The sequence below is a fragment of the Patagioenas fasciata genome, chromosome 20, assembly GCF_037038585.1.
Source record: "Patagioenas fasciata isolate bPatFas1 chromosome 20, bPatFas1.hap1, whole genome shotgun sequence".
Lineage (NCBI taxonomy): Eukaryota > Metazoa > Chordata > Aves > Columbiformes > Columbidae > Patagioenas > Patagioenas fasciata.
Window position 1 is genome coordinate 1,245,268 of NC_092539.1, and position 23,796 is coordinate 1,269,063.

Sequence of the window (23,796 nt, forward strand, 5' to 3'; positions counted from 1 at the left end):
GACCACCCTGAGCCGAGGGCCCTGCAGCAGGGAGCTGCCCCACACCACACACTCGCATGGGTCTCAAACACAGTCATTTAATAAAATCTCCTTTTAAAAGAACTACAGTCTGTACAACAGCAAGGGGCATGGGGAGAAGGGCAGCAGCCCGCGGGTGAGGGAGCAAGGAAAGGGGCTGTGGAGTGAAGGGCTCTGCCAGCGACCCCGCTGGGTCCAGTCCCATGGCACAGCACCCGTTGGCACAGGGCCCTGCTGCTGCCTGCCCTGCCCTGCCTGCCTGCACCTGCAGCAGCTCTTGAGCGTGCAACAGCTCCCATGCGTGCAAGAGGCCACCCGTACACAAAAGGTCATCCCCGTGCAAGATGCTACCTGTGTGCAAAATGTCACCTGTGGCCGTCAAAGTCCACGTCAGGGTCTGGACATGAAGCCACATCTGTAAAAACGAACCCACAACTCATCGCAGGCCTTGCACTGGAGTGGTCACAGCCAACGCACTGGGAAGGCTTTGGGGAGCAGCGCTGGGCTCCAAGCAAGGACTTGTTGGTGGAGACTGGTGAGCCCAGATGCATATGTGGGTAGCGGAAGGGTGCAGGGCATCTCTGGAGCCTGGGGGGTGCCTGGGATGGATGTGCAGGGGGACTGTCCCCTGCCACAGAGGGGTACCTGGAAAAGTGCTGGGGTGGGCTCCGCAGGGATGCTACAAAGGGCATGGGCTCCACGGGGCAGAGCAGCAGCACAGTGAAGCCACCGCAGCTTGGCCACCCCTCCTGGCCTCCTGAGCCCCCACCAGTCTTGTTCCTTCCTTCCCCACGGCCAAACAGGCTTAAAACCAAAACCCTGAGGCTTTTCTGAGCTTTCACCTCATGAAGGCCTAGCGAGAGAGCCCAGCTGGTACCCAAGGCTGCCTGAGGAATCCTCTGCCTGCACAGCCCAGCATGAGGTCCCAGGCCACAGTGGCACTGGGACTGTCAATGCCCTGGGGCCACCAAGGCCCAGCACCCCAGAAGGGGATGGAGCAGGTGCAGGGGCCAGGGCAGGGCAGGGCTCCTGGCCGAGTGTCTGAAGGTGCAGCCCCAGGAGCGACGCCAGCACCTGCCTGAGCCCGCTCCTGCCCTTGGCTCACAGAGCGGGGCTCTGCTGGGGAAGAGGGGCAGGCCAGGCATCCCAGTCTTTACCAATATTGCCCCCAGACACACGGTGTGAACTGTGGGGTGTCCTGTGCAGGGACAGGAGCTGGACTCGATGATCCTTGTGGGTCCCTTCCAACTCACAACATTCCATGATGTCACCTGCTCTGGGGAAAGTCCCCATGCCTGGCAGAGGGGCTCTGGGCAGCCTGGCAGCCCTGCTGCCTTCCCCTGCAGCCACAAGCACGCCTGGACCCCCTCGGCCCCTCTCCCACGCTCTGACCCCCACTCCAGCCCCTTCCCAGCTGCTGTCACATCAGCCCAGCGGCAGCCAGGGTAGCAGCCCCTCCTCAAAGCCAAATACAAGGAAACAGCACTGCAGCCTCCCCAGTTCCTGTGCCAAGGCAGTGGCTGCCCCTCCGCGGGGCTGGCACGAGCGAAGGGCAAGGCAGGGACGCGATCACAGCAGCAAAGAGGACAAGGATGCTGGAAACGGGGGCGATCCCCCCCTCCCATAGCTGTTAGTGGGTGTTTATTGGGCAGGCGTCAAACAGTCTGGCAGAGCGGGGTCTGTGCCCCTCAGCCTGGCCGCGGGTGCCCCTCCGGCACAGCCATCCCACCGGCTTCGGCGTTGGGCGTACAGTCCATAGCGAGCTCGTGCGGAGGACAGGAGGGGTGTTACTGCTGCAACTTGGGGTTGGAGGGGTGTAAGGAGGAGTCATCAAACAGCGGGTTCCTCACTTCCATTTCTCCGGTCTGCGGCAGCAGAGGGAGCAGGGATGGTGGGAAGGAAAAGGCAGGAGATCAGAAACCAGCTGGGGGTTGAGCCGCCCTGTCCCAGGGGGTTTGAGTCTGAACCCCAGCCCAGCAGGGAGGACGGGGGCCTTGTGTGCTGGGGTGACACGTACCAGGACCCTGCCATCACCCCTGGAAAGGCGCTGCCTCCCTACAGGAGTGGCTGAGGACACTGGGATGAGATGATGGTGCCTCAGACCCATGGTGCCGGACGGGAATGGGACCCCACAGCCTGGCTGGGGACTCCAGCACAGCAACCCCCAGCCTGGCTGGCAGGAATTGGGGCTCCTTGCCCAGACTGCCTGCCTGCCATCAAGTGCCCTTTAATGGGCCTGTAAAGACCTAATGATGACCCTTAATCTAGGCCCTGATGGCCGGGCTCCGCAGCCATTACCATGTGAAAGGCTCCTTTCGGGTCTCTTTGTGCTCTTTGTACCCAGGGCTGTTAGGAGCTGCCCTTCCCCGGGGTCCTCTGCCAGCTGCCAAGTCCCCCCTGGCTCTGAGGGGTCACAGGTGCTGGGGAGGCAGCAGGACAAGCCCTCCCATCCTGGTACCCAAAAGCCCGCGGTCACCGTGTCCCTGGCATGGCAGGGGTGGCAGGTTGAATCTGACAAGGGCTGCTCTGCTCTCTGCTCCCAGGGCCACGGGGCAGCGCACTCCAGTAAAAAGCCACGTGCCGGGGCACCCAGGCCAGGGCACCTGCTCCTGCCCACCAGAGAGCCAGTGGGACCTGGCCAAGGTACACGGGGAAGCACAGGGGTTACATCATCTCAGGGCTTGATGAGGGACATGTTGAAAAGGCTCTGTGCAAGGAACTGCACATCCCAGCCACACATCAGATCCCATCCCGCACCCCCAGCCACCCGGCGCCCGCCGTACCGGAGCCAGCCCGGGGCACTCGTACACAGTGAAGTCGCCATCCTCATTCTCTTCATCGGATGACGCTGAGTCCGGCAGCTTGGGCTCCTCTTTATGCCTAGGGAGAGAAGATGCAAAGAGGGCGTGAAACCCAGAAGGATGATTAACAGCACCCCAGTTAATGGCAGAGCACACATGAGTAACCGGGTCTGCTCTCTGCTCCCAGAGCTGCCTACTTCTCCATGGAGAGCATCTGCTGCTTTTGGTGCTGGTAGTGGTACATCTGGGCGCTCTGAGCCAGTGTCTTGTCCCCGGGCTGTGGAGAGAGCAAGGACAGCGGTGGGGCCGGGCTGCAGAGCCCCCAGCCCAGCTGGAGCGTCCCCCACCGGGCTGGAATCTACTCAAGCAGAGCACATGCCTGGCCCCAGCACCAAACCCCATGCAGGGAGGGACACGGGCACCTTACCGAGATCTTGTCGTAGGGCAGGGGGCTGGCTGCTCGCTGCGACAAATAGTCTGCTTTCTGTGCCAGCTTTACCTCCTTCTGCAGCCTGATCAGGGAGAGGAGAGGTCAGAAGGAGCAGATGACTCCATATGGGAGCCAGTGACCCCCCAGGGGGCTCAGCCCTCACACCCACATCCCCATTCCCTGTGATGAGACCCATGATGGGTGGCATGCCCAGGCCAGGCGGCCCTGCCTGTGCACAGGACCTCATCATGGCCACCTCCATCCCACAGAGCCTGGGAACAAAGCACCAACATCCTGGGGTGTCAGCACCCAGTGCGGCAGTGATGTCCAAACCAGGAGTCACAGCCTGTGCCTGGCACAGGGGGTTCCACCGCCGTCCTCCAGCCCCGGCCAGCTGATGCCATACCCCGGTGGCTGTGGCACATCTGCAGCGGGACTGGGAAGGGCAGCTATTGCCTCTCCTCCAAACCCCACCAGACAGCCAGGAAGCACAGGAACAAGCTCCCGTCGGCACAAGGATGCTGAGAGACCAGCTGGCACCAGCAGTGCCCGGCTCACCTGCACCAGCAGACCACAGCCACGATCAGCGCCGAGATCCCGGCCAGCGTGCACACCACGATCAGCCCTGCAGAGGTGGGGGACACACAGAGTGACAGCGGTTGAGCCCGGCAGCACGGTGCCACCAGCCTGCGCTTTCCTGATGAGGATGTGAAACCCCATCCCACGAGCTGCCTGTCCCTGGGGTCTCACCGAGCACCATGTCGTCATTTGAAGGGACGGGGGACACCTCCACCGGGTGCTTCTGGTCCGCAGGGGTAGTGGAGGTGGGGAGGGTGGCAGGGGCCTGGCTGCTGGCAGGACCCCGCTGCAGAAGCCCACTGGCCATGCGCTGTCTGCTGCCGCTGGGGACCAGGGTGGCTACGGGAGAAGGCAGAACTGTGAGCAGAGAAACGTCCATGCGGCTCCAGAGGGCGAACCAGCCGGGGGTGCAGGGTCTGGCTGCCGCAGGGTTTCTGGCACCGCTGCAGAGAGCGGTGGGAGCCAGGGAGCGGGCACTTACTCCTGGGCTTACCATCCCACAGCGGGTGGGCGCGAGGAGCCTCTTGCCTGGCCAGCATGTCCGCCAGAAAATCGATTTGTTTCTCCAGGCTGTGAACAGACGTCCTCCCTGCGTCAGGAGAGAGCGGGCGTCAGACGGGCACCGCGGGACGCGCCTGTGTGCGCAGCACAGCACCGGACCCAGCGTCCACCCCCAAGGGGGCTCGTGTCCCAGCATGAGCAGATGCGGGCAGTTTGGGGTCCCACCCCACTCAGATGTAGCCCTGGAGGTCCCAAAGCTAAGACAGATGCTTTTCACCCCACAAACATTGGAGGCTGCATGAGCAGCAGTGGCCACGGCTGCCTCCGTGCCAGAGCCAGTGAGTCCTGCAGAGCCCTGTGGGAGCAGGCGGGCTGCCAGCACCAGGACTGCCCATGTCCCCACCGCTGGGGCCACACAACTGCCCCAACCGAGGAGGGACACAAGCTGGACCAGGGGAGAAGCCCCCGCTGTCCCACAGCCTGGCAGGGCGAACCACAGACTCACCACGGGCAGCGGGGCCATTTTGACAGCAGGCAGGGGACACCTGAACGGGCACAGGCACCGGCACCCCAGCCCGGGGGTGCTCACCCACAGGGTGACAGTGTGGGACAAGAGTGGAGCTGCTGTCCCCAGGCTTGCTGAGCAGAGCCAAGCTCTGCCCTCACCACTCTGCTTTTAACAGGATTAAACTCAACTTCAAAGGCAGGAGAGAGGAGACGCCTGGTATCCATCCCTGCTCCCTCTGCCCCCGCTGCCACACTCGGGCTGTTCCCAGCGGGAAGCCCTGGAGGGTAAATCAAGACATACAAAGGCGAGGCGGTGCTGACAGCTTGGTTCCTGGATAATTCAAGGTTATAACAATCACAGCTCCTCTGGAATCTGTCCTCATTCCCAATGTTTGGAAATAAACCCCAATTCCCTCCTGAGCTGGGCACAAAAGCCATTCAGTCACCTGTGACTCAGAGCCACACAAGCCAAAAACTGTTCAAAAGGAGACATTTGCTTTAAACAAGTGCATGAAGAGCCAAGGTACCCAGCCCCGTGTCCCATCTCCCCAGAACCCCCAACCTCCTATCCTTGGCAGGAGCTGGAGTGCTGCACGCACATCGTGCACCCTGCATTTCCGTCTCTTTGCACCCTGTTATTTCCACCCCCAAAGTGGTTTGCAAAGCAGCGCCATGGCCACGCTTTGCCAGGTTTGGGGCTGTGCCACCAGTGCCATGCCTGGTGGGTGCTGTGGTGCTGGCACGGGGCCAGGCTCCCCAGTGGGCAGGGGGTTGTCACGGGACAGAGCGTGACAGCCCTGTGCCCCACGGGTCAGCCCCGTGCTGGGATGAGGACATTCTGGCTCTGGCTCCCCACTGCACTCAGGGGAAGGCCCATTCCCGTTCCCATGGGACCCAGGGGACAGCCCTGTCTGTGCCCACATGGCACCGTCAGGCCTGGGGGATCCAGACGGTCCCTGTGGGCACAGCCCCACACCCGTCAGCCTTGAGTGGATGCAACTGCAACAGCAAACGCTTCAGGAGGATGAACGTGAGGTGGCTGGAAAAGGGGAAAAAAGCTGGAAAACCAGTGAGAGCAGCTGCAAGCCTCCTGAGGAACCGCCAGGCAGCTGCGCCGTTTGGCCAGCAGCACCTGGGCCGCGCTGCTCACCTGCATTAACCAGCTTCATTGCCAAGTTTCCTTTCGGTGGCTACAAACCCCATGTCTCTGTTCTGTTTGGCAGCTGAGATGTTCCCCAATGCCGTCATATCTGCCACCCCGCAACGTTCAGGGGGCAGGAGCAGCCTGGCACTGACATCCCGTCCCTGCCGGGCACCAGGGGCAGTTGAAGCATCGGTGCAGGGAACAGGGGGCTGGGGCTGAGCCCCCAATTCCTGCCTGGCTGCCCCAGGCCCTGGCTCTTGCTGCAAGAGAAGCAGAGATGGGGGTGCTCCCAGAGACCTCCCAGCCCGCTGCAGGGAGTTGGGAATGCTGGGCAGGCACAGGGTGCATGCAAGGTATGCAGAGGGCTCGCAGGGCACCGCCGGGCACGCGCAAGAACACAGTGCACACACAGGGCATGCACAGGGTGCAGCAGGGCATGCACAAGGCATGCAGGGTATGCACAAGGCACGCACAAGGTACGCGCAGGGCACGCAGAGGGCATGCTCAGGGCTCGCAGGGCTCGCAGAGGGCACGGCTGCCCTCTCATGGCAGGTCCCAGCACCTGCCTGCAGCAAGGAGGGCACAGCCAGGCTGGCACCCAGCAGCCCAGCCCCTCGTCCCCCTGCACCCAGCACCCTCTTGGGGTTTTTCCCTCCCCATGGTCTCCAGTGCTCAAGCCTTCCACACACACAGGGGTTTTGCCAGTTAACCACAATGGGTTTGGGGACAGCAGGGAGCAAGAAGGGACATATGTGGCTTCTGCCTCAGCTGGAGGAAGCCTGATGGTGACAATCGCCACAGGAGGGCACAAAATTCCTACAAATCCACTTACTTCTATAGTCCTGCCCCGGGATGCCTGATGCCCTCCTGGCTGCTGGCAGCGCAGCAAGCGGGGAGGGGGAAACCGCCAGGTCCAGAAGCCAGGACCCCCTTTTCTCCTCTTCCCAAAGCGCTTGCCACAGCCTCTTGGGACTCAGCCCTGGCTCCGTGCTGGCGAGAACAAGCGGGAGCAGGGGTGGGACCCATCATCCCAAACCACATCCCTCAAATCCACCGCAGCACGTTCCAACGGCACGCAGCACCGTGGTGCCGGCAGTGTTCCGGGGCTCAGAGCCCTGCGCAGGCAGGGCCAGCGCGGCTGTGGGATGCACCGCGTCCTGAGGTCCCGCACATCCCATCTCACCTCTGTGCTGGTGCTGCGCCGGGGACGTCGAGACACCCACGCACGCCGTCACCAATGGCAGGAGGACTCCACTCACGTGCATTGCCCTCCTAAGGCCCCGAACTGCCACTTTACACCCCAAAAAGCTGCTCTCAGTGCCTGTCTGCACGAGTACGCTGGAGGAGAGGAGCCCCGGCTCCTGCCCACGCTCCTGTCAAGAGCTGCAACCAATTGTGGGGACAGCGCAGCAGCCGGGATCCCAGGCTCAGCGTCACCAGCAGTCGCAAGCGGCTCAAGGATGCCTAACCCTTTAAAGGGGCTGCCCACGCACGGAGCAGCAGAGCCGCGTGGGCAGTCCTTTAAAGGGTTAGGCATCCTTGAGCTGTGCCAGCCCCCGTTTGCATTGCATCCCTCCCCAAATGCAGCAATCACAGCCCCTCTGTGTCCTCGCAGGCTCCCCCGGTTGCAGCAGGCAGCTGGGTGCTGCTGCCAGACCAGGTACAGCTACTGTGGAAAAAAACAGTGCCTCCCTGTTAAACAGTGCCTCCTCAGGATGCTACCATTCCTCAGCATGCAAAAATAGAGGATTTGGGAAGGGATTCCCCCTTTTTTTTCCCCCTGGACCCACACTTTTGCTGCCAAAAGCTGGTGGCATTGCTTGAGACAACAGGAAGGGGCTGGGAGAGACCCTGGGATGGTCCCCATCCTCCTGGCATCCTCTCTGAGGATGTTACTGTGGCCCCGTATCTCTCTGTCGAAGACAGGCAAGGATGCTACCATGGCCGTGTCTCCCTGCCGAAGCCGGCACCGAGCGGGGTTGCTATGGAGATGCCAGTGTATGTGCAGCCTTTTGGAAAGGGGAATTTGCTCCCAAGATTTCACATTTAAAAAACGCAAAACTGTTAAAGCTGTTCGGTACCCATGGATGTGGGAGCCAGCTCAGAGGGCATCTGCCCATCGGACCCCTGCTCGCTGCTGAACACCAAGCCTGGACCCCAACCCTGTTCCATCCCCTGTCTTGACTGCCCCAGCCATCGCCCCCATTCCAGCACAGCCTGGCCGCTCTAACAGCCGAAGGGCTGTGCAGAATCAAGGCCCTGCTTTGGGGGTCTCCCCTCTGATTTACAATGGGATCCTCCTGCCAGGAAGCTGATGGCACGAAGGGCACAATGGCTCTGCCATTCCCATGTGCCCAGCAGCTGCAAAACATGGGCTAAGTCACAGGCAAAGGGCAGCTCTGGCTGCACCCCATGGGACCCGCAGTCATGCTCAAGACAGGTGAACCAGAACACAAAGCAACCCTCCCAAAAACCCGGAGAAGCCTCCATGCAGGCAGCAGCTCAGGTCGAGGGGAGCTGCCTCTCTGCGTCCTGCCATGGCCAGCGCTTGTCCTCCCACCCACACCGCCTGCCATGGGACGAGCCACCCAGGAGCTCCCCAGGCCTTGGGGTGGGGGTGAGGGGCTGTGCTGGGGCCGGGCAATGCTGCGGGGTGCCCACCACAGGCAGGAGCCGGGCGCCAGGAGGGACCACAGGCTCTGCCCACCGGTGAAAAGACAGCGAGAGGGTTCTGGGGGCAGCAGGAGCGACGAGCGGGCCGGAGGAAGATGCTGGTCGATGCCCATCGCAGCCGGGGGAGGTTCAGAGGCGCTCGGGAGCCCCCACCCTGCACCCAGGGGCTCCCCAGCGAAACCCCCAGTGTGCGAGGGCACGGCTGGGTCCCAGCTCCTTCCCCACACACAGAGGCTGCTCCACTTCAGTTAAAGCAAAAATAATTGGGTGGAGCCATAATTACAGTCTTAATTTGCCTGCTGGTTGAATCTGCAAGAAAAACCACAAGGGGGGTGCAGAGAAACAGCTCTGCCTATAGCTTTCCAAACCTCACAAAGAGCTGAGGGTCACCCTAAAATATGCCCATGCCCGGCCCCCAGCACCGGCTGAGCACCCTCCACCCACCACAGCATGGGGTGGCATAGCCCTGTGCGGGGTGACACGGGTGACCACAGGCTCTGCCCATCTGTCCCACTGGCACAGCGCAGCCCCCCCGGCTGCCACAGCACCACAGCTCCCTCAGAAAGGAGCCAGGATGATAGCCGTTGCAGCCCTTGGTACCCTTGGGCCAGGCTGTGCTGTTCACTCCAACCCTCCCGGTGTGGATGCTGGACACTGCTGGAGGAGGAGATGGCACCTCCAAAGCACGGCTCAGCGTCTCAAACCGATGGAACCAGGTGTTGAAATCCAAAACACTGGCATGGCTCAGCCATGGGACCGGAAGGCCATGGGCACCCGTTTGCCTCGGCCACAGGGTCTGCACAGGTCATGGCTCCATGCCCTGCTCCTGCAACACCTGGGGCTCTGTGCAGCCACGTCCCCTCCTGTGAAAAGCCCCCACCCCCGAGCAGCCAGATAGATCCCAGAGCACCCCAGCAGCCACCCAAGCACCCTCCTGTGCCAGGCTCTGGCACTCCTGGGTGCTGGCAGGGCGCAGCAGCACACACGCTCACCGGTGTGGCTGCAGGAGGATGCATGAGGAGTGGGGTCAGGTCCATGTGCTTCCCACCAGCCCCAAAACCACCCCACAGCTGGGGCGAGCTGAGGCGTGGGTGAGAGGGAACAGAGCTGCCATCCCCACAGGGAAACAGCTGCCACAGAGAGGAGAAGCCAGGGGATGGGGAGCATGGGCACTGCAAGGGCAGGGAGCTCCTCCAAGGCATGGGACCTCCTGGAGCTGCAGAGGTGTGGGGCAGGTTTGCTGGGAGGGGGCTGCAGAAGAGGCTGCAGCAGGGTGGGTGCACATACCACTGGGTGAGAGCTGCTTCTGAACACATCGCCCATGGTCATCCTCCTGGTAGGAGGCCAGGCAGGGGCCGCAGGCGCCCGACCCCGGCGGGCAGAACTCCCGGCGCTGCAGGGCACAGTCCAGGCTCCGCGGACACGAAGCTGCTGCAGGGACAGGAGAACACAGGTCAGGAGGAGGAGGGTCAAACGCAGTCCTGGGTCTGTCTGCAGCCTCTTGGCGTGGGGCCCAGCCACCCTGGCCCCGTTTACAAAGGGCAGGTCCCACTGCAGTTAACAGGTGCAGGTGTGTTTCACCAGAGCTGCCCCTCAGCATTCACAAAGCCCTTACTGACTACAATTAAGCACAGGTTCTAATCACCCGAGAGTTTGCCTTGATGAGCCGTATGAGTCCCTTGCAACTTGAGATGTTCTATGATTTTATGACCTGTGGAAGGCTGTTTGCTGCCTGCAGGGCAGGGCAGGGCAGGCAGTGTCCATCCTCCTGCACAGGACCGCAAGCCTCAGGATGCCACTGTCCCAAGGACACCTCGAGTCCTAGGGTGCTGCCATCCCGCAGGACACCATGAGCCCTAGCATGTCACCATCCCCAAGCCCCAGGGTGCTGCAGGACACACAGAGTCCTGCAGATCTGACAGCAACCAGGGTCTCCAGCCCTGCATGCACCAGGCAGGCAGTGGCTGAGCAGGGTGGCAGCTGAAATCCAACCATCAAATGGACAATTGTGTGGTAGCTGTCAAACAAACAAAAAAAGCCAAACCCAAACCAACCCCCCGAAAAGCATCATCGCCCTGTGATAAGTCATCACAGACAGCAGCTGCTTTGGTTTTCATCCCTTTGGCATCGCAGTGGGGGAAAACGGAGGGACTCACCCTGCCTGGTGTCACACCACAGCCCAGATCTCCCGCATGGATTTACAGGGCATCTTGTTTCCATGTCAGACCCGGGGACCTCTCCGGTACCTGGGTACAGGCACAAGCCCCTAACACTCTGACCTCATCCGGAGCCAACACGCTCGTGAGCAGCCCTGGGCCTCCCTCAGCCTGGCTCCGGCCAGTGTGACCTCCTGGGGGTGCAAAGTCCCCGAGTCCTAACCAAGGCTGAATCCTGAGACCAGGTGATGTTGACAAACCACATGTGGAAATGGAGACAGTAACCATGACCAGCCAGGACAGTGACATGCAGGGCCGGCGCACAGGTCTCACCTGCAGCGTGGGGCTGCAGGGACCCTCTGGGGTCCCAGCTTCCAGTGACAGTAGCAGGAGCCGCTGCCAGGGACGGTGACACTGCTGGCACTGCCACCGGACGAGCACAGACATCCCTCCCTCACCAGCTGGTGGCAGTGCGGACCCAGGTACTGCTCAATGTGCCGGGGTCCTGGGCTGGTACAGCTGGATGGGGGCGCACAGCTGGATGGGGTGCAGCACACAGCTGCCCTGGCCCTGCTCTTCACCTCACAGGCATGGCCATGCCCACACGATTCCCGCAGGCAGGAGCGCGCGGCCGGGGGCCCTCACCGGGAGCAGGGCCAGGCCTGGCCGCCCCCGGCCCGGCGATGACTCACAGCAGGAGCCGCTCCCAGCACCGTCCCACGCTCCCCGAGCTGTCCCCGTCCCTGCCTGCCCTCGCCCACCCACGCCAACACCGCAAGCAAAGTGCCCGCCATCTGCCCGTCCCCGTGCCCTGGGGGACGCAGCACCAGGGACATCCCTGGCAAATCACAGAGAACCCCTCCAAAAAGGGGCACCCCAACTTTGGGGGCTTGCCCAAGCATCCCCACCCCTGCAGCAGAGCGGGGCGAGCAGGGCAGGTGGTGCTGTGCCCAGGCACAGCGCGGTCGAGAGTCCTGGCGCAGGATGGAGCCACCAGGACACGAAGCTCCAAGGTCACTACGGCAACTCTGCTCCCCCAGCAAGGGCACCAAACAGGACACCACCCCAAAACAACACGTGGGGGACAGTGAGCAGGATGTCACCCACAACAAATCCCCCTTCACATGGCCCTTTTTCACCTTTAAGCTGCTCACTGGAGGATGCAACTGCTACCAACAGCCCCTGACTGCGCCGGAGCCCCCTCCACTGCACCCCATGGGCACAGCATTCGTCACCCTCCAGCTGCTGGTGCCAAAGAAGGGCAGAGCTGCCTTTGCTGCAGTAGTTTCTCTTGTGGGCAGGATTTTCTCAGCAGCTGCAATTAAGGGGGTAATTGGGATTGGCCGAACCCCATGACAGGCAGAGCAGCCTGGGGGATCTGCTGAGGTTGGGGGGCAGTGACCCCCATGCCACAAGAACCAGGTTTGCTCCCTGGGGACAGCACAGGGTTGGACCAGGCAGCTGGGGGAGAATTAATGCTTAATGGGAAAATAGTCGGGTGTTTAAACACAGAAATTGGACTCGGCCGTCTGCTTCCCCCGCCCCAGGCTCACTCTCAAGGATGCTTTGTTTAAAAACCACAAAACAGCCAAAACACGTGGCCACCCAGGGCCAGGAGGAGGTTTTGGCACTGGGCAGCCCCAGGGTGGGGACACAACACACACCTGAGAGGACACCAGACCCGGGGTACCGGTGGACCCATGCAAATGTGTATCTCCAAAACAGGTGCTGGAAAGCTGTTCACTGGTGGGAGGGAAACACCCAGCACCGTGAGACCCCAACACAACCCTGGGAGCCACATCGGGGCACTGGGGAGGCTGCCCTGAGCTGGTGCCCAGCAACCAGTTAAATAAACCCCAGCCTGGAATATATACAAGGTCGTTATCTCTGTTTGAGGAACGAGTTGTGCTTACCCAGCTGTCACGGGCTGGGATTAGGAGTGAAACAGGCGGGCAGGGATCTAATTAAGCTCCCCATGTGTAATCAATCAACGTTAGTGAGCAGATATCACTGTGTGGGCACCCCGTAGAGTGGGTGGTTTTGTAGGGGCCATTCTCTGAGCTCACCCCAAAACCCAGTGTCTGCTCCTTGGTGGGGCTGGCAAGGTTGGGCACCTCTGTGCCACACTGGGCGCTGAGCACTGTGCCTGCTGGCACTCAGGAGCCACAGGGACATGTCTGGTCCCCACTGTTGCCGCCCTTGGGCACTGGGCTTTGGGCCGGGACAAGCTGCCAGCGCTGGGAAGGGCTGGGTGACTCCTGCAGGCAGGGCTGAGCCCGAGGCCAGCGGGTGAGCGGGACAGCGTGCAGCCAGCATGGAAAGACAAACAGCACGTGAGCTGGGGACACGTAGGAGCAGCCCGTGCACAGCAGGAACTCACAGTGTGTGAGCTCTGAGGGGCAGATGCACAGCCCCAAGTGGGGTATCCGGGTGGGGGGAGCTCTGCACAACACCCCTAGCCCCACACACCCACCCAGGGAGAGCCGTGCTGGGGACTCCGAGCAGCCCCCAAGGTGAGCAGAGCCCCAGCAACAGGGGTGCCCACTGCACCCCTCCAAATGACCGGGGGTATCTCGCCATGGCTGGGCAGGGCACGGAGCTGCTGGCAGTCACAGCCCTGGGCAAAGCAGTTTTTCAACACTTGTGCCAAAACATACAGGTGAAAAAGAAACAAAAATAAAGCTGAGGAGGACATCCGGGTGGCTGGGAAAGCAGAAACTGCCCCTGCTGTGTCACTGCTGCAGATAGAGAGATAAAAGTTAACGTAAGAGCGTAATTAATTAATGCGGAGCACTGGTCTGAGTGCTCACGCTCCCTCCACCGGCAACGCCCACACCCAGCCTGCGCCTGAGGGGCCCCAGTGCCAGCGCCATGAGCTGGCAGAGCCCTTGGGCATCAGCCACAACAGAGCAACGGGCATGGAGGTGCTGCCTGCCCGGGGCCACGGGGTCCGGCCCTGCACAGGGATCCAGCCCTGCACGGTGGCAAGACACGGCTCCTGGGGGACAGTCACGGGACGATGCCAGGCATGGGGAATACTGGGGTCCCAGGGAACAGTCTCCACTCCCATGTTGAACCTCCTCATTCCGGCACTCGGCTGCAGCCCAGGGCCGGGTACACAGCCCATTGCCCGCGGCGGCAGCAGCGCAGGGCCTGCAGCAGCGTGGCCTCCGCCAGCTGCACTCCAAGGTCATTCCTGCTCCTCCGGCCAGGCGCTGTGGGACCTGCCTGGTGCCTGCCTGCCCTGCCGGCACTTCGGTTGCGGGCTGGCACTGCCCGTGGCTCCCCGGGCTCCACAAATTGCTCCTGGCTCAGAAGGGCTGGAGCCAGCCCCGGGCAGGCAGACACGCTGCCCCACGGCCCAGCTGCCACGGTCTCGCTTCCCTCTGCCCTGCAGCATCCCTGGCAGTGCTCCTGCCCAGGAGCAGGTGTGGGCAGCAGGGCTGAGGCACCCGAAAGTCCCAGTCCCACTTCCCCTATGCCCAGGGACACGTTCTCGGGGTGAGCTGGGCAGTGACCACCTCGACCGCCAGCGGCCACAGCGACACAGGAAAAGCCGGGCTGGATGGTTGGGGCTGCTCGGGCGGGTGCCCCAGCTCTGGCACCATTGCTGCTGCAGACTGCCTGTGAGTGACACTCACTGACAACAGAACCAACAGTGAGCCCTGCTGGGCTCCCCAACCCAGCTGCATCCCCCGCCTGCTGCTTCTTGCACCCGGGCGCAGGCAGAGGGGAGCTGGGCTGCAGCCAGGGCCGGACCCCGGCAGCAATCCCCGTCCTGGCCACAGCTGCTGGCACTGTGGCCCCGGCCAGCACCGCTCTGCCACCGCTCCGCAGCCCCCGCGGGAGCCTCGCCACTGCCGGCAGCTGCTCACGTCACCGCCATGCTCCTGCCCCCGAAAATGCAGCAGAGAGAGACCCCTCCTGCGCACAGAGGTGGCAGAGTGGGGATCAGCACAAACATCAACCCCAGCCCAGCGGGGCAGGGGGACGCTGGCCACATCACATTGCTCTTGGGGACAGAGGACTCGGCACAGTCACGGCCACGCAGCCTGGCCCCCCCGTCATCCCTACTGCAGCAGCACGGGCACACGTTGGCCCACCGGAGAGCACTTTGCAGCTGGAAGTGTGTGTTTGCTTTTTGCTTCAGCAGGTTTGTTCAGGCAAAGGCCACGTGCCACCAGGCTTCCCGTCCCCAAGGCCACCGGGACACGTATCGCAGCTGCCAGCTTTTCAGGTTCAGCCAGAACGCTGGGCGCTGGGGTCTGGCCCAGCTGCCAGGTCAGAGATGGTCCAAGGGACAGTGCCAGCAGGCCTGTGCCAGAAGCTGGGGACAGGGGTGTCCCCGCAGGGACCCCCCGGCAGCACCCCCCTGCCTGCCCTTCAAACACATTGGCTGCATCGTGCTCCCACAGAGGGGACGTTCTCATCAGCAGCGTCCCCGCCCAGGAATGATGGCAAATGATGATGGGAAATGCCACCATGGGCAGCCACCCCGTTGAAATGCACCCAGCGCAGGCAGGCGCTGCCCGCTGGAGCCCCGCTGTGCCGGCAGGACTGGCAGCACGGTGTGCAAGGCTGCGTGGCACAGGAGACGCTGCCATGCCAAGGGCAGTGACTGCTGCAGCCCTGAGGCCATCACGATGGGCTCCCAGAGCCTTGTGCCCCCAGCTTCAATGTCAAGAGGGAAAGGGAGGGCCAGGAGGGGCTGACCCAGGCTTCCCCAGAGATGCAGGGATGCCAAACCCTTGGCAACCCCAAACACTTCACCCCCTCAACTGCCAGTGTCACCCCAGAGCCCATCCCCACCTTAGAGCAGACCCCATCTACAAGCACCCCAAAATCTCAAGTTGCTCCTGCGATCCCAGGCTGGGAGAAGGGAGGCCCTGCCAGGATGAGGAAGCAGGATTTTGTGTCATTGCTACTCAGACCCCTTAACTGACCCAAAAACCTCCCAGTCTCTGTCCTGGCAGCCCATCCGGCACACCACGGGAAGAGGAGCTGATTGACGGGGGCTGTGGGAAGGGGAGACCCGGACAGATGGATGGAAACAGCTCTGGGAAACTGCAGCTCAAGATCCTGGCAGGGACTGGGCAGAGCCGAGAGGCAGAAGAGGACAGGGCCACCTTCCCTGCGGGAGGTGAGGGGGGCATGGAGCCGAGGGAGCCCCCTGTTCCCCCAGCCTGGGCGCTGCCGGCTCCGGCCCCGCTCGCCGTCCCCTCCAGCTGCTCAGGGCAGCTCCAGCCCCACAGAGGCCGTGCGGTGGCCGGAGGGTGACAGGCTGCACCCCCCGCCGTGCCGGCGTGACCCTGCAGTGCCAGGGCTGCCTCCAGCCACAAGTGCTTTGCTTCAGATATTCAGGAATAGAAGAAATGATTAAAAAAGGAAATCCAGATGCCATACGCCATTTCCCTGGTGCTGCCTGCCCAAACCTGCCACTGGCTCTGCACCACCAGCCCCAGCCTGGCTGGGTGTGCAGCCACCTGTACCAGGGACCCCAGGCTGTCCTCAATGCCACCCCATGCCAAAAAGCACCTTGCTGTTCTTTGCGGCTCGAACCACCCACTTTCAGTCTTGTTTATCAGGTTTTGCTCAAGCAAATACCAACGGGCTTCATACCTGCCCAGAACCCCATGGGGCAGAGGCAGAGCTTGGGCTTTTATAAATTCCTTTTTTACTGGTTTGGCTCTGGGCACAATATGACAGCACAGCTGTGGTCAGGGACACGGTGCAGAGCGCTGCCACGAGTGGGTTAGTGGGGCCAGCCCGCGTGGGCACAGAGCAACAACACCGGCACAGAGCGCCAACACCGGCACAGACTGCCAACACCGGCACAGACTGCCAACACCGGCACAGACTGCCAACACCGGCACAGAGCACCAACACCAGCACAGAGCACCAACACCAGCACAGAGCACCAACACCAGCACAGAGCACCAACGCCGGCACAGAGCACCAACACCGGCACAGAGCACAACACCGGCACAGACTGCCAACACCGGCACAGACTGCCAGTGTCAGGTTTACAGCACAGCAGCTCCACTGGAGGGAGAGACCCCTCCTCACACCCCTGCAGTGCTCTGACCCCCGATGGGCAGCGCGGCACAGTGCCAGAGCCTCGCTGTGCTGCATCGCAGGGGACGGGCAGCGCCCTGCGGTGTGGGGAGTTTTACAGCTCTGCTCCAAGCACGGACCCACCTGAAGCCCTGAGCAGCCTGGAGGGAAGGGCTCGGGTCCAGGCTCTCTCCTGGCACCAACCGATCAGCAGGACAGCACCCACAGAGCCTGGTCTGCCCGGTGAGACCCGCAGAGCAGAGCACAGCCACCGGCGAGTGAGAGCCGTGAGCCCACCTCACCCAGCCGAGCACCCAAGGAGCTGCCAGGCCAAGGGCTGGCACAGCCACGCCGGCACAGCCACACTGGCACAGCTCGGCCATCTGTGAGCAGCTGCTCCTCCTTCTCACTCCTGGGAGTGAAACATTGGAGCTGCAGCTCCCCGGCAAAGCACCGCTGCACCCACCAGGGCCAGATGCTCTTTGGCAAAGCCGAAGCCCTCCCACACCTCGCTGCCATCCCACGCTGCCGGGAGACATTTTACAGCCTTTGGTAACTACGCACCAGCACGATTTTGCTGATGGAACATCCCTGGGCAGCGTGGAGGTGGCGGCACCAGCACAGGCAGCATTGTTGAGGTTGGGGAGTCTGTCCATCTGTCCTGCTCCCAGCTGGTACCGCTCTTGGTGCTCCCACCAGCCCCACTAGCCAGTCACCCAAAGATGGGGCTTGGGGACACAGGCACTTACCGCCAGGGCCAGGGGGCTTTGAGGGGCAACACTTATGGCTTTCCAACAGCTCATGAGCCCGGACCCCAGGCAGGCAGCCCATGTCCCCACGGACACACAAGGCGAGAAGCAGGTGGAAAAGCAGGGGTCACATCACCCCACCCTGCTCGGGCTGCGCCCACGCTGACTCAGCTGCCACCAGCGATAAAGACCTGCGGGACACCACATCCTGCTGGGGCAGAGCCCAGCACATGTGGGCACCCCCTGTAAGCCAGAAAATGGGGGGCTCATGGGATGCACAGCTGCATCCCAGGGGTGCTCATGAATGCAGCATCCCGGGGCTTCTGGAAAAGGGCTGCAGATGGTGCTGAAACAGCTGGATCCAGAGATTTATTTTGGCTTTTATCCCTCACAGGAGGCGGCCGGCTCAGGGAAACCTTCTCCCTCCCAGTTAGGAATTACGGCTGCAGGATGGGCCACATTACCAGCAGTTCACCAGGGCTGCCCCCCCTCCCTGCTTAGTGGGTGACTGGGAAATAATCCCTGACAGATGCGAGGCGACGAGCTCCCGAGGCAGAGCTGCTCCTCCCGCACGCGAGAGCCACAGCGTCCCAGGAGCGCTCCTCTGCAGAGCCCAGGCAGCACCCATGGGTGCTGCAGGTGCACAGCAAGAGCGGTGCCTTCCCCACCTTTTGCCCTCCACCTCTGTCACCATGGCCTTTCTACAGGAAGGGGACAGCGGCCAAGAGCCTGGGGGACCCCTGTGCCGTGACAAGCCTAGGGTCCCCTCCAGCACGCCAGCTGACACGTCACCTGCCTCAAGTGATGGATCCCCCTGCCAAAGTGCAACCTCCCTGTTGCCAAGGCTTTGCCCACCTCCATTGGTGCAGGACAGACCCCAGCACGTGTCACTGGGTGCGCTGGTCGGGTGGACGGCTGCCAGTCCAGCACTCCGGAGCGGGAAGAGGCCGGGATGGGAACCTGCTCCGCCTGCGCTTCCTTCCTCCAATTCAAAATGCACTCCAGGCACTTAACGGCCAGTTTCTTCCCATTGCAATTATCGTTAGCTCATGAAGCAGCTAATTACAGGCCTGCTGCCGCCATTCGATGCTCTGGTCACCCCTGCGGCAGTGGCAGTCAGCAAAGCCCAGACATGGGAGGGAGATGCTCCGGCACTGGCAGCAGCACTGGGGCCATGCCCTGGGCTTTTTGGGGGGCAGCCGGTCTGTGGGAGCCACTGCACCCATTTGGGACCAGACCCACAGCTCCCCATGAGGATGATGCACTGGGGCACTGTGTTCAAGAATTCATGCAAAGATGGGACCAATGGCAGCTCCTGTCCCCAGTGCCTTGCCACCCCATCACCCCTCCTGTCCTTCGCACCTCCATAACCCCTCCCATCTACAACATCCGCACCACCCATGGACCCTCTTGTCCCCAGCACCACCAACCTCCCTGTGCCCAGTGCCCCACCACGCTGTCACCCCTCCTGCTCCAAGCACCACCCCAGCAGTGTGCGGCAGCGCTAAGCCGATTTCCTCCCTTAATACCCCCATGGCCCAGAACAGCCGTCTCAGGCAAACGTCCCAGACTCATCTTCCCCTTTGCACTGTGGGAAGGGCCCAGGACCCCAGGGAGCGAGGGTCCGTGGGGAGGGGTTGGCTTCTCAGGGCCACAGTGGCCCCAGAGAGTACCCAGCAGAACGTGCAGCCCTGGGGTTAGGCCAGGGTCCCACTCCAGACCCTTGAGAGCACCTGTAGACCCCAAACCTGTGCCAGGAGCAGCCACGGGAATTGCAGATCCAAAAGACCTGACCCTGCACAGCGTAACTGCAGCACCTTCCAAGCTTCAGGACCACAGCTCCTCCAGCCCAGGCTCCAGCTCTGTCCTCACCGGCACCCAGAGGGCACGGCTGGGGCACACGCGTTTGTGGGTCCCCAGCAAACTGCAGCACATCTCTTCCATAAACCATAAACTCTTCCTTGATGCTGACCATGTCAGGAATTGGGATGATGGAGATCCGGGGCCTCTTTCCACCCACTCCCCTCCCCATGCCTGCGGACAGAGCCCAGCCCAGAGCCCCATGGGATGCTCATGCACCGCATCCCCGGTTTCCCCACACCTCACTTACCCACAAGGGCTCTTTTCTCATGGTAGGAACCAGCCCAACAAACACAACCCCAGAGAACACAAGGGGGAACTTTAACTCCAAGAATAAAAATCGCACAGAAAATTAAACTCATCACCCTGGATGCTGTGTGGGAAATGCCTGGTTGGCACCGGTGTGGCAAAGGACACCCCAATGTGCAGCAGCTGGGGGGGCTCAAAGGGACGGAGGGGGCTGCACGCTGTTGGGCAGGACCATTGCCCACCATTGCCCAGCACCACCAAGGGGACTCACACAACCTTCTCTGCGACTCACAAAAAAGCCCAGGCTGGAAACATCTAGTTTCCCCAGATTGACCAGCGTGATGTCAGGGGGCTCGGAGATTCCCTGCTCACCCGTGGGCAGAGCCCTGGGCAGCTCTGCAGGGCAGCCCGTCCATGGCAAGTGCTGGGGCGCAGCACCAGCACCGCTGAGATGCTCCCAAGAGGGACTGGGAGGTGTCCCAGCTTCAGTGCTCGGGATGATGGTCCCCAGGGTCCGCCCGCTGCCCCCCAACCCCACCGCAGCTCCCTCCCCAGTGGGGTGGTTGCAAAGCAGGCAAATTAAAAAGCCAAGAGAGGACAACCCCACCACAGACTGAGCCATGAGGACTCCATGGGGATGGCTCCAGCCTTGCCATGCCCAGCTCTTGAGAAGTCCCTGCACCAGCACAGAGCTGGGGCAGCCACCATCAGCACCAGCATCTGCACTCCCACCTGCATCCCTGCGCAGCAGCATGAGGAGGAAAGGCAGCGAGGAGCTGGCAGGTCACACCTGGCCAAATGGCTCACTTGGACTGGAGAGGACCACTCCTTTTTGCCGAACAGCTTCTCCGGGTGTTTCTGACACAAAGCGCTGGCTGTGGCAGCAGGGCTTTCAGGCTTATTAAAAAAAGAGGTTCTTGCCTGTTATCCCATTTGGAAAATTTTTTGTTTGTTTGTTTATAATAATAATAATATATGAAAGTTGGCAACCAAGTTACTCAAGAGGGGTGAGAAGTCCAGCTCCCACTAATGGTCCAGGAAATGCAGCCAGAAAACAAGGTGAGGAAGCATTTCTGCCTGACGCTGGATGCGCTGGATAGAGACACGCGGGGAAAAAAACCCACAACAACTGAGGAGCACCAGCCAAAACTAAACCACTGACTGCACCACCCCCAGAGCCAGCTGCTGCCCTTCAACAGCTCGGATCAGGCCCTTGGCAAGACAAGGATGTCACTGTGCCTTGTGCTGGCTGTGTCCAGGGGATGCCACCTATTGCAAGGGCCTCTGGGGTGCAGCACCGGCAGATGAAGATGGGGAGGAAGAGATGCCAGCCCCTGTTTGAAGAAGCTTTGCTGAAGCTCCTGCAGAGGCAGGAGGATGCAGGTATAGTGGGCCGGGACCTTCTCCCCTGGCTCTCGCCTGGCCAGGAGCAGCTTCACCGGCTTTCCCAGAGCTGGAGCTGCCCCGGCCCTGCCATCTCCACCCTGCCGCTGTCCCCAGAGAAAGCCAAGCTCTGCCCCATCCGCTCAGGAAGGGAAATCATACAATGAGAAGAAACAGACAATGTTTCCCCTGCTCCACTGTGCTGGGGAGGACGGCTGCAGGGACAGGACAGGGACTCCTTTCCCTGCCCAGCACCCCAGGGATGCCCCTCCAGGTACCTCCAGGAGAAGCCAGCCCAGACCCTCATTGCTGTGTGCCGCACAAACCCGACCTCCCAGCACTGGGATGCTGCTGTTGGCATTTCCAGGCGGTACAACGATGTGGTTGGGAACAGTGCAAAGGAACCATCCCCAGGCTTCGCTTGGGGGAAGGAGGTTGAGCCATCCATCCCAACCTCACTTGTGCCAGGCGTGTGTGATAACCCAGCTGCTGGAGCAGGCTGCTGCCAGCAGAACGAGGCCTCCAGAGCTTGCCCGGTCTTCAGCAGCCCCCCGGGGCTGGGAAGGGGGAGAGACGGGGGGACTGCTGCCCCCCTTCCACAACAGCAGCCCCTCGAGTGGTCCCACCCCAGCAGCACTGCCAGGCCAGCTTATCCCCCTCAATCTCTTAAACTCCAAGGCAGAGGAGATTACGCCGGATCACAAGTGGCTGCATCAGAGCCACCCGGATTTCCTTCTTCCCATCCCAGCCTGTGTCACTGGTACCCCTGGCCAGGCCACACTGGCCTGGACACATGGGAAGAGAGAGAGTGCAGGGGCATCCCCACCTCCGCCTCCAGCCCCTGGCATGGATACACACGGATGTTTTGAACCTTTGGGAAATCTAAAAAAATATTGCACCTTCTTGCCCTGCCACAGAGCCGGGAGCACCGTCCCCGGCTCTCAGCTGCTGCCTGCCCGGCGTTCCCCCTCCGGCGAGCCGGAGCAGGCAGAACAATATGAGATCTCCAAACAATGCTGAGAGCAAGGAGGCCTCCCCGGCTGAAGCAGCGAGGCGGAAAGCACCTGCCCGAGACAGGCTGTGCCGCCGGCCGGACACCCCAGGCCCTGCCGGGGCCACCAGCCAGCGGAGCCCACAGTTTTGCTGTGGGTAGGAACGCTCAGGGCTGGCTGCGGTTTTTGGAAGGATGGTGTTTATGCCCTTATTCCCACGCACCTCAGCCGTGGGCACAGAGTGAGGGTCCACAGTGCCCATCCAGTGCCAGACCCACCAGGAGGGGAAAGGCAGTAATTTAGACCCCAAACTAAAAAAAAATAAAATAATAAAACAACCCAAAATAATAACAAACCCTAAATCCCCCAAACAACCCTTAAGAAAACAGAAAGAAGGCCAAAGGTGGTGCTGCTGGGAGGGAAATGAAAGCCATGCATTTTTTCTGCCCCAGGAGAGAGGAGAAATGCCTCCGTCACCAATTCAGCCCCATGGCGCAATGATGCTGCTGCTGCTCCCCTCGAGGGAGCGGCTCCAGGCAGGTGAGCAAACGGGACCCGGGGCTGGCCCAGCCTCCCGGCGGCCCCCTGACATGGCTTGGTCACCTCAGCAGCCGTGTTTGCTTTGGGGTCCTTTGTTGGCTTTTTCCCCATAATAAAGATGATTCACTAGGGCCACAGTGCAGGGCTGCTCCCGCAAGTCCCTGCTCTCTACCCGCTCCAAGATCAGGCCCCACATCTGTGGGTACCTCCTGCCACCCCACAGCGGTGCTGGGGAGCAGCCCTGCGCCGATGCCCCCCCGCTGCCAGGGCCCTGCCAGCAGCTGCGGGCAGGAGGGCGATGGCGCCGCGCTGCCCGGCCCTGGGACCGATGCGGGGCCTGGTTGGGCTGCGAGAAACCCTGTGGGGCTGCGTGGGGGGCAGCCCACGGGCCATTTACCACCTTGCGTTCAGGTCGTGGGGATGTGCGGACCGCGCTGCCCGGGAGAAGGATGCGGAGCGGCCCCTCCCCCGCGGCAGCGCCCCGGTCGCCGGCTGGAGGGGACACGGGGTCCGCGGTGCGGGGAGGGACCCGCTCACCCGCCCAGGGGCTGCGAGCTTCAGCACCCACGGACGCTGAGCCCGCGCGGGGGTGGGGATGGGGGGAGCAACCGCACCGGGGTCGCCGTGGGAGGGGCCACGCGGGTCCCTTGGGAGCCTGGAACACCCGCGGGAGCGGGAGGACACACAGACACGGGGGCACACGGAGACGCACTGACCGGCACGGGCGAGGCGCAGGCGGCAGGTGCCGAGGGTGGCGAGCAGCAGCAGCAGCGCTCCGCGGCGGGCAGCGCCCCGGGCCGCCACCATCCTCCCGGGCACGGCGGGAGCGGGGCCGCGGCGGCTGCGGGAGCGGCGGGGCGGGGCTGGGGGGCGGGGCAGCTGCTCCCCGCGGGGGGGCCACCCCCCAGCCCCGCCCCTCCTGCAGCATCGCGGCCGGAGCGCAGGAGCCTCCGCTCCATCCCTCGCAGCGGCCCCGCATCATCCCCGCCCACGCACCCCCGCGGGCCTGCGGGGGGAACCCCTCAGAGGGCTCTGTGGGCGATGACCGCGCCCCCGCTGATGGCCGAACTGCGGGGCGGGTTGTGCTCCTGGGCTTATCCCGCTTAAACCGGGCTTATCCCGCCCCCCAAACCACTCTCCTTTAAACACGAGCGTTTTCC

The 23,796-nt window shown here is 62.3% G+C and overlaps 2 protein-coding genes across 6 annotated transcripts in view; both read right to left on the minus strand.

Annotated features, from left to right (window-relative positions):
• LOC136110617 (ATP-binding cassette sub-family A member 2) overlaps positions 1-23,796 on the minus strand; it is a 158,906-nt gene that overhangs the window by 54,445 nt on the left and 80,665 nt on the right. The gene's annotated exons all lie outside the window — the stretch shown is intronic.
• NPDC1 (neural proliferation, differentiation and control 1) lies at positions 62-23,485 on the minus strand. Its single transcript, XM_071817227.1, is given in 8 exon segments — positions 62-1,883; positions 2,802-2,898; positions 3,017-3,331; positions 3,808-3,874; positions 4,000-4,167; positions 4,310-4,417; positions 9,941-10,084; positions 23,353-23,485. Coding segments are annotated over 8 exon segments (1,068 nt in total). The 5' UTR covers positions 23,444-23,485; the 3' UTR covers positions 62-1,805.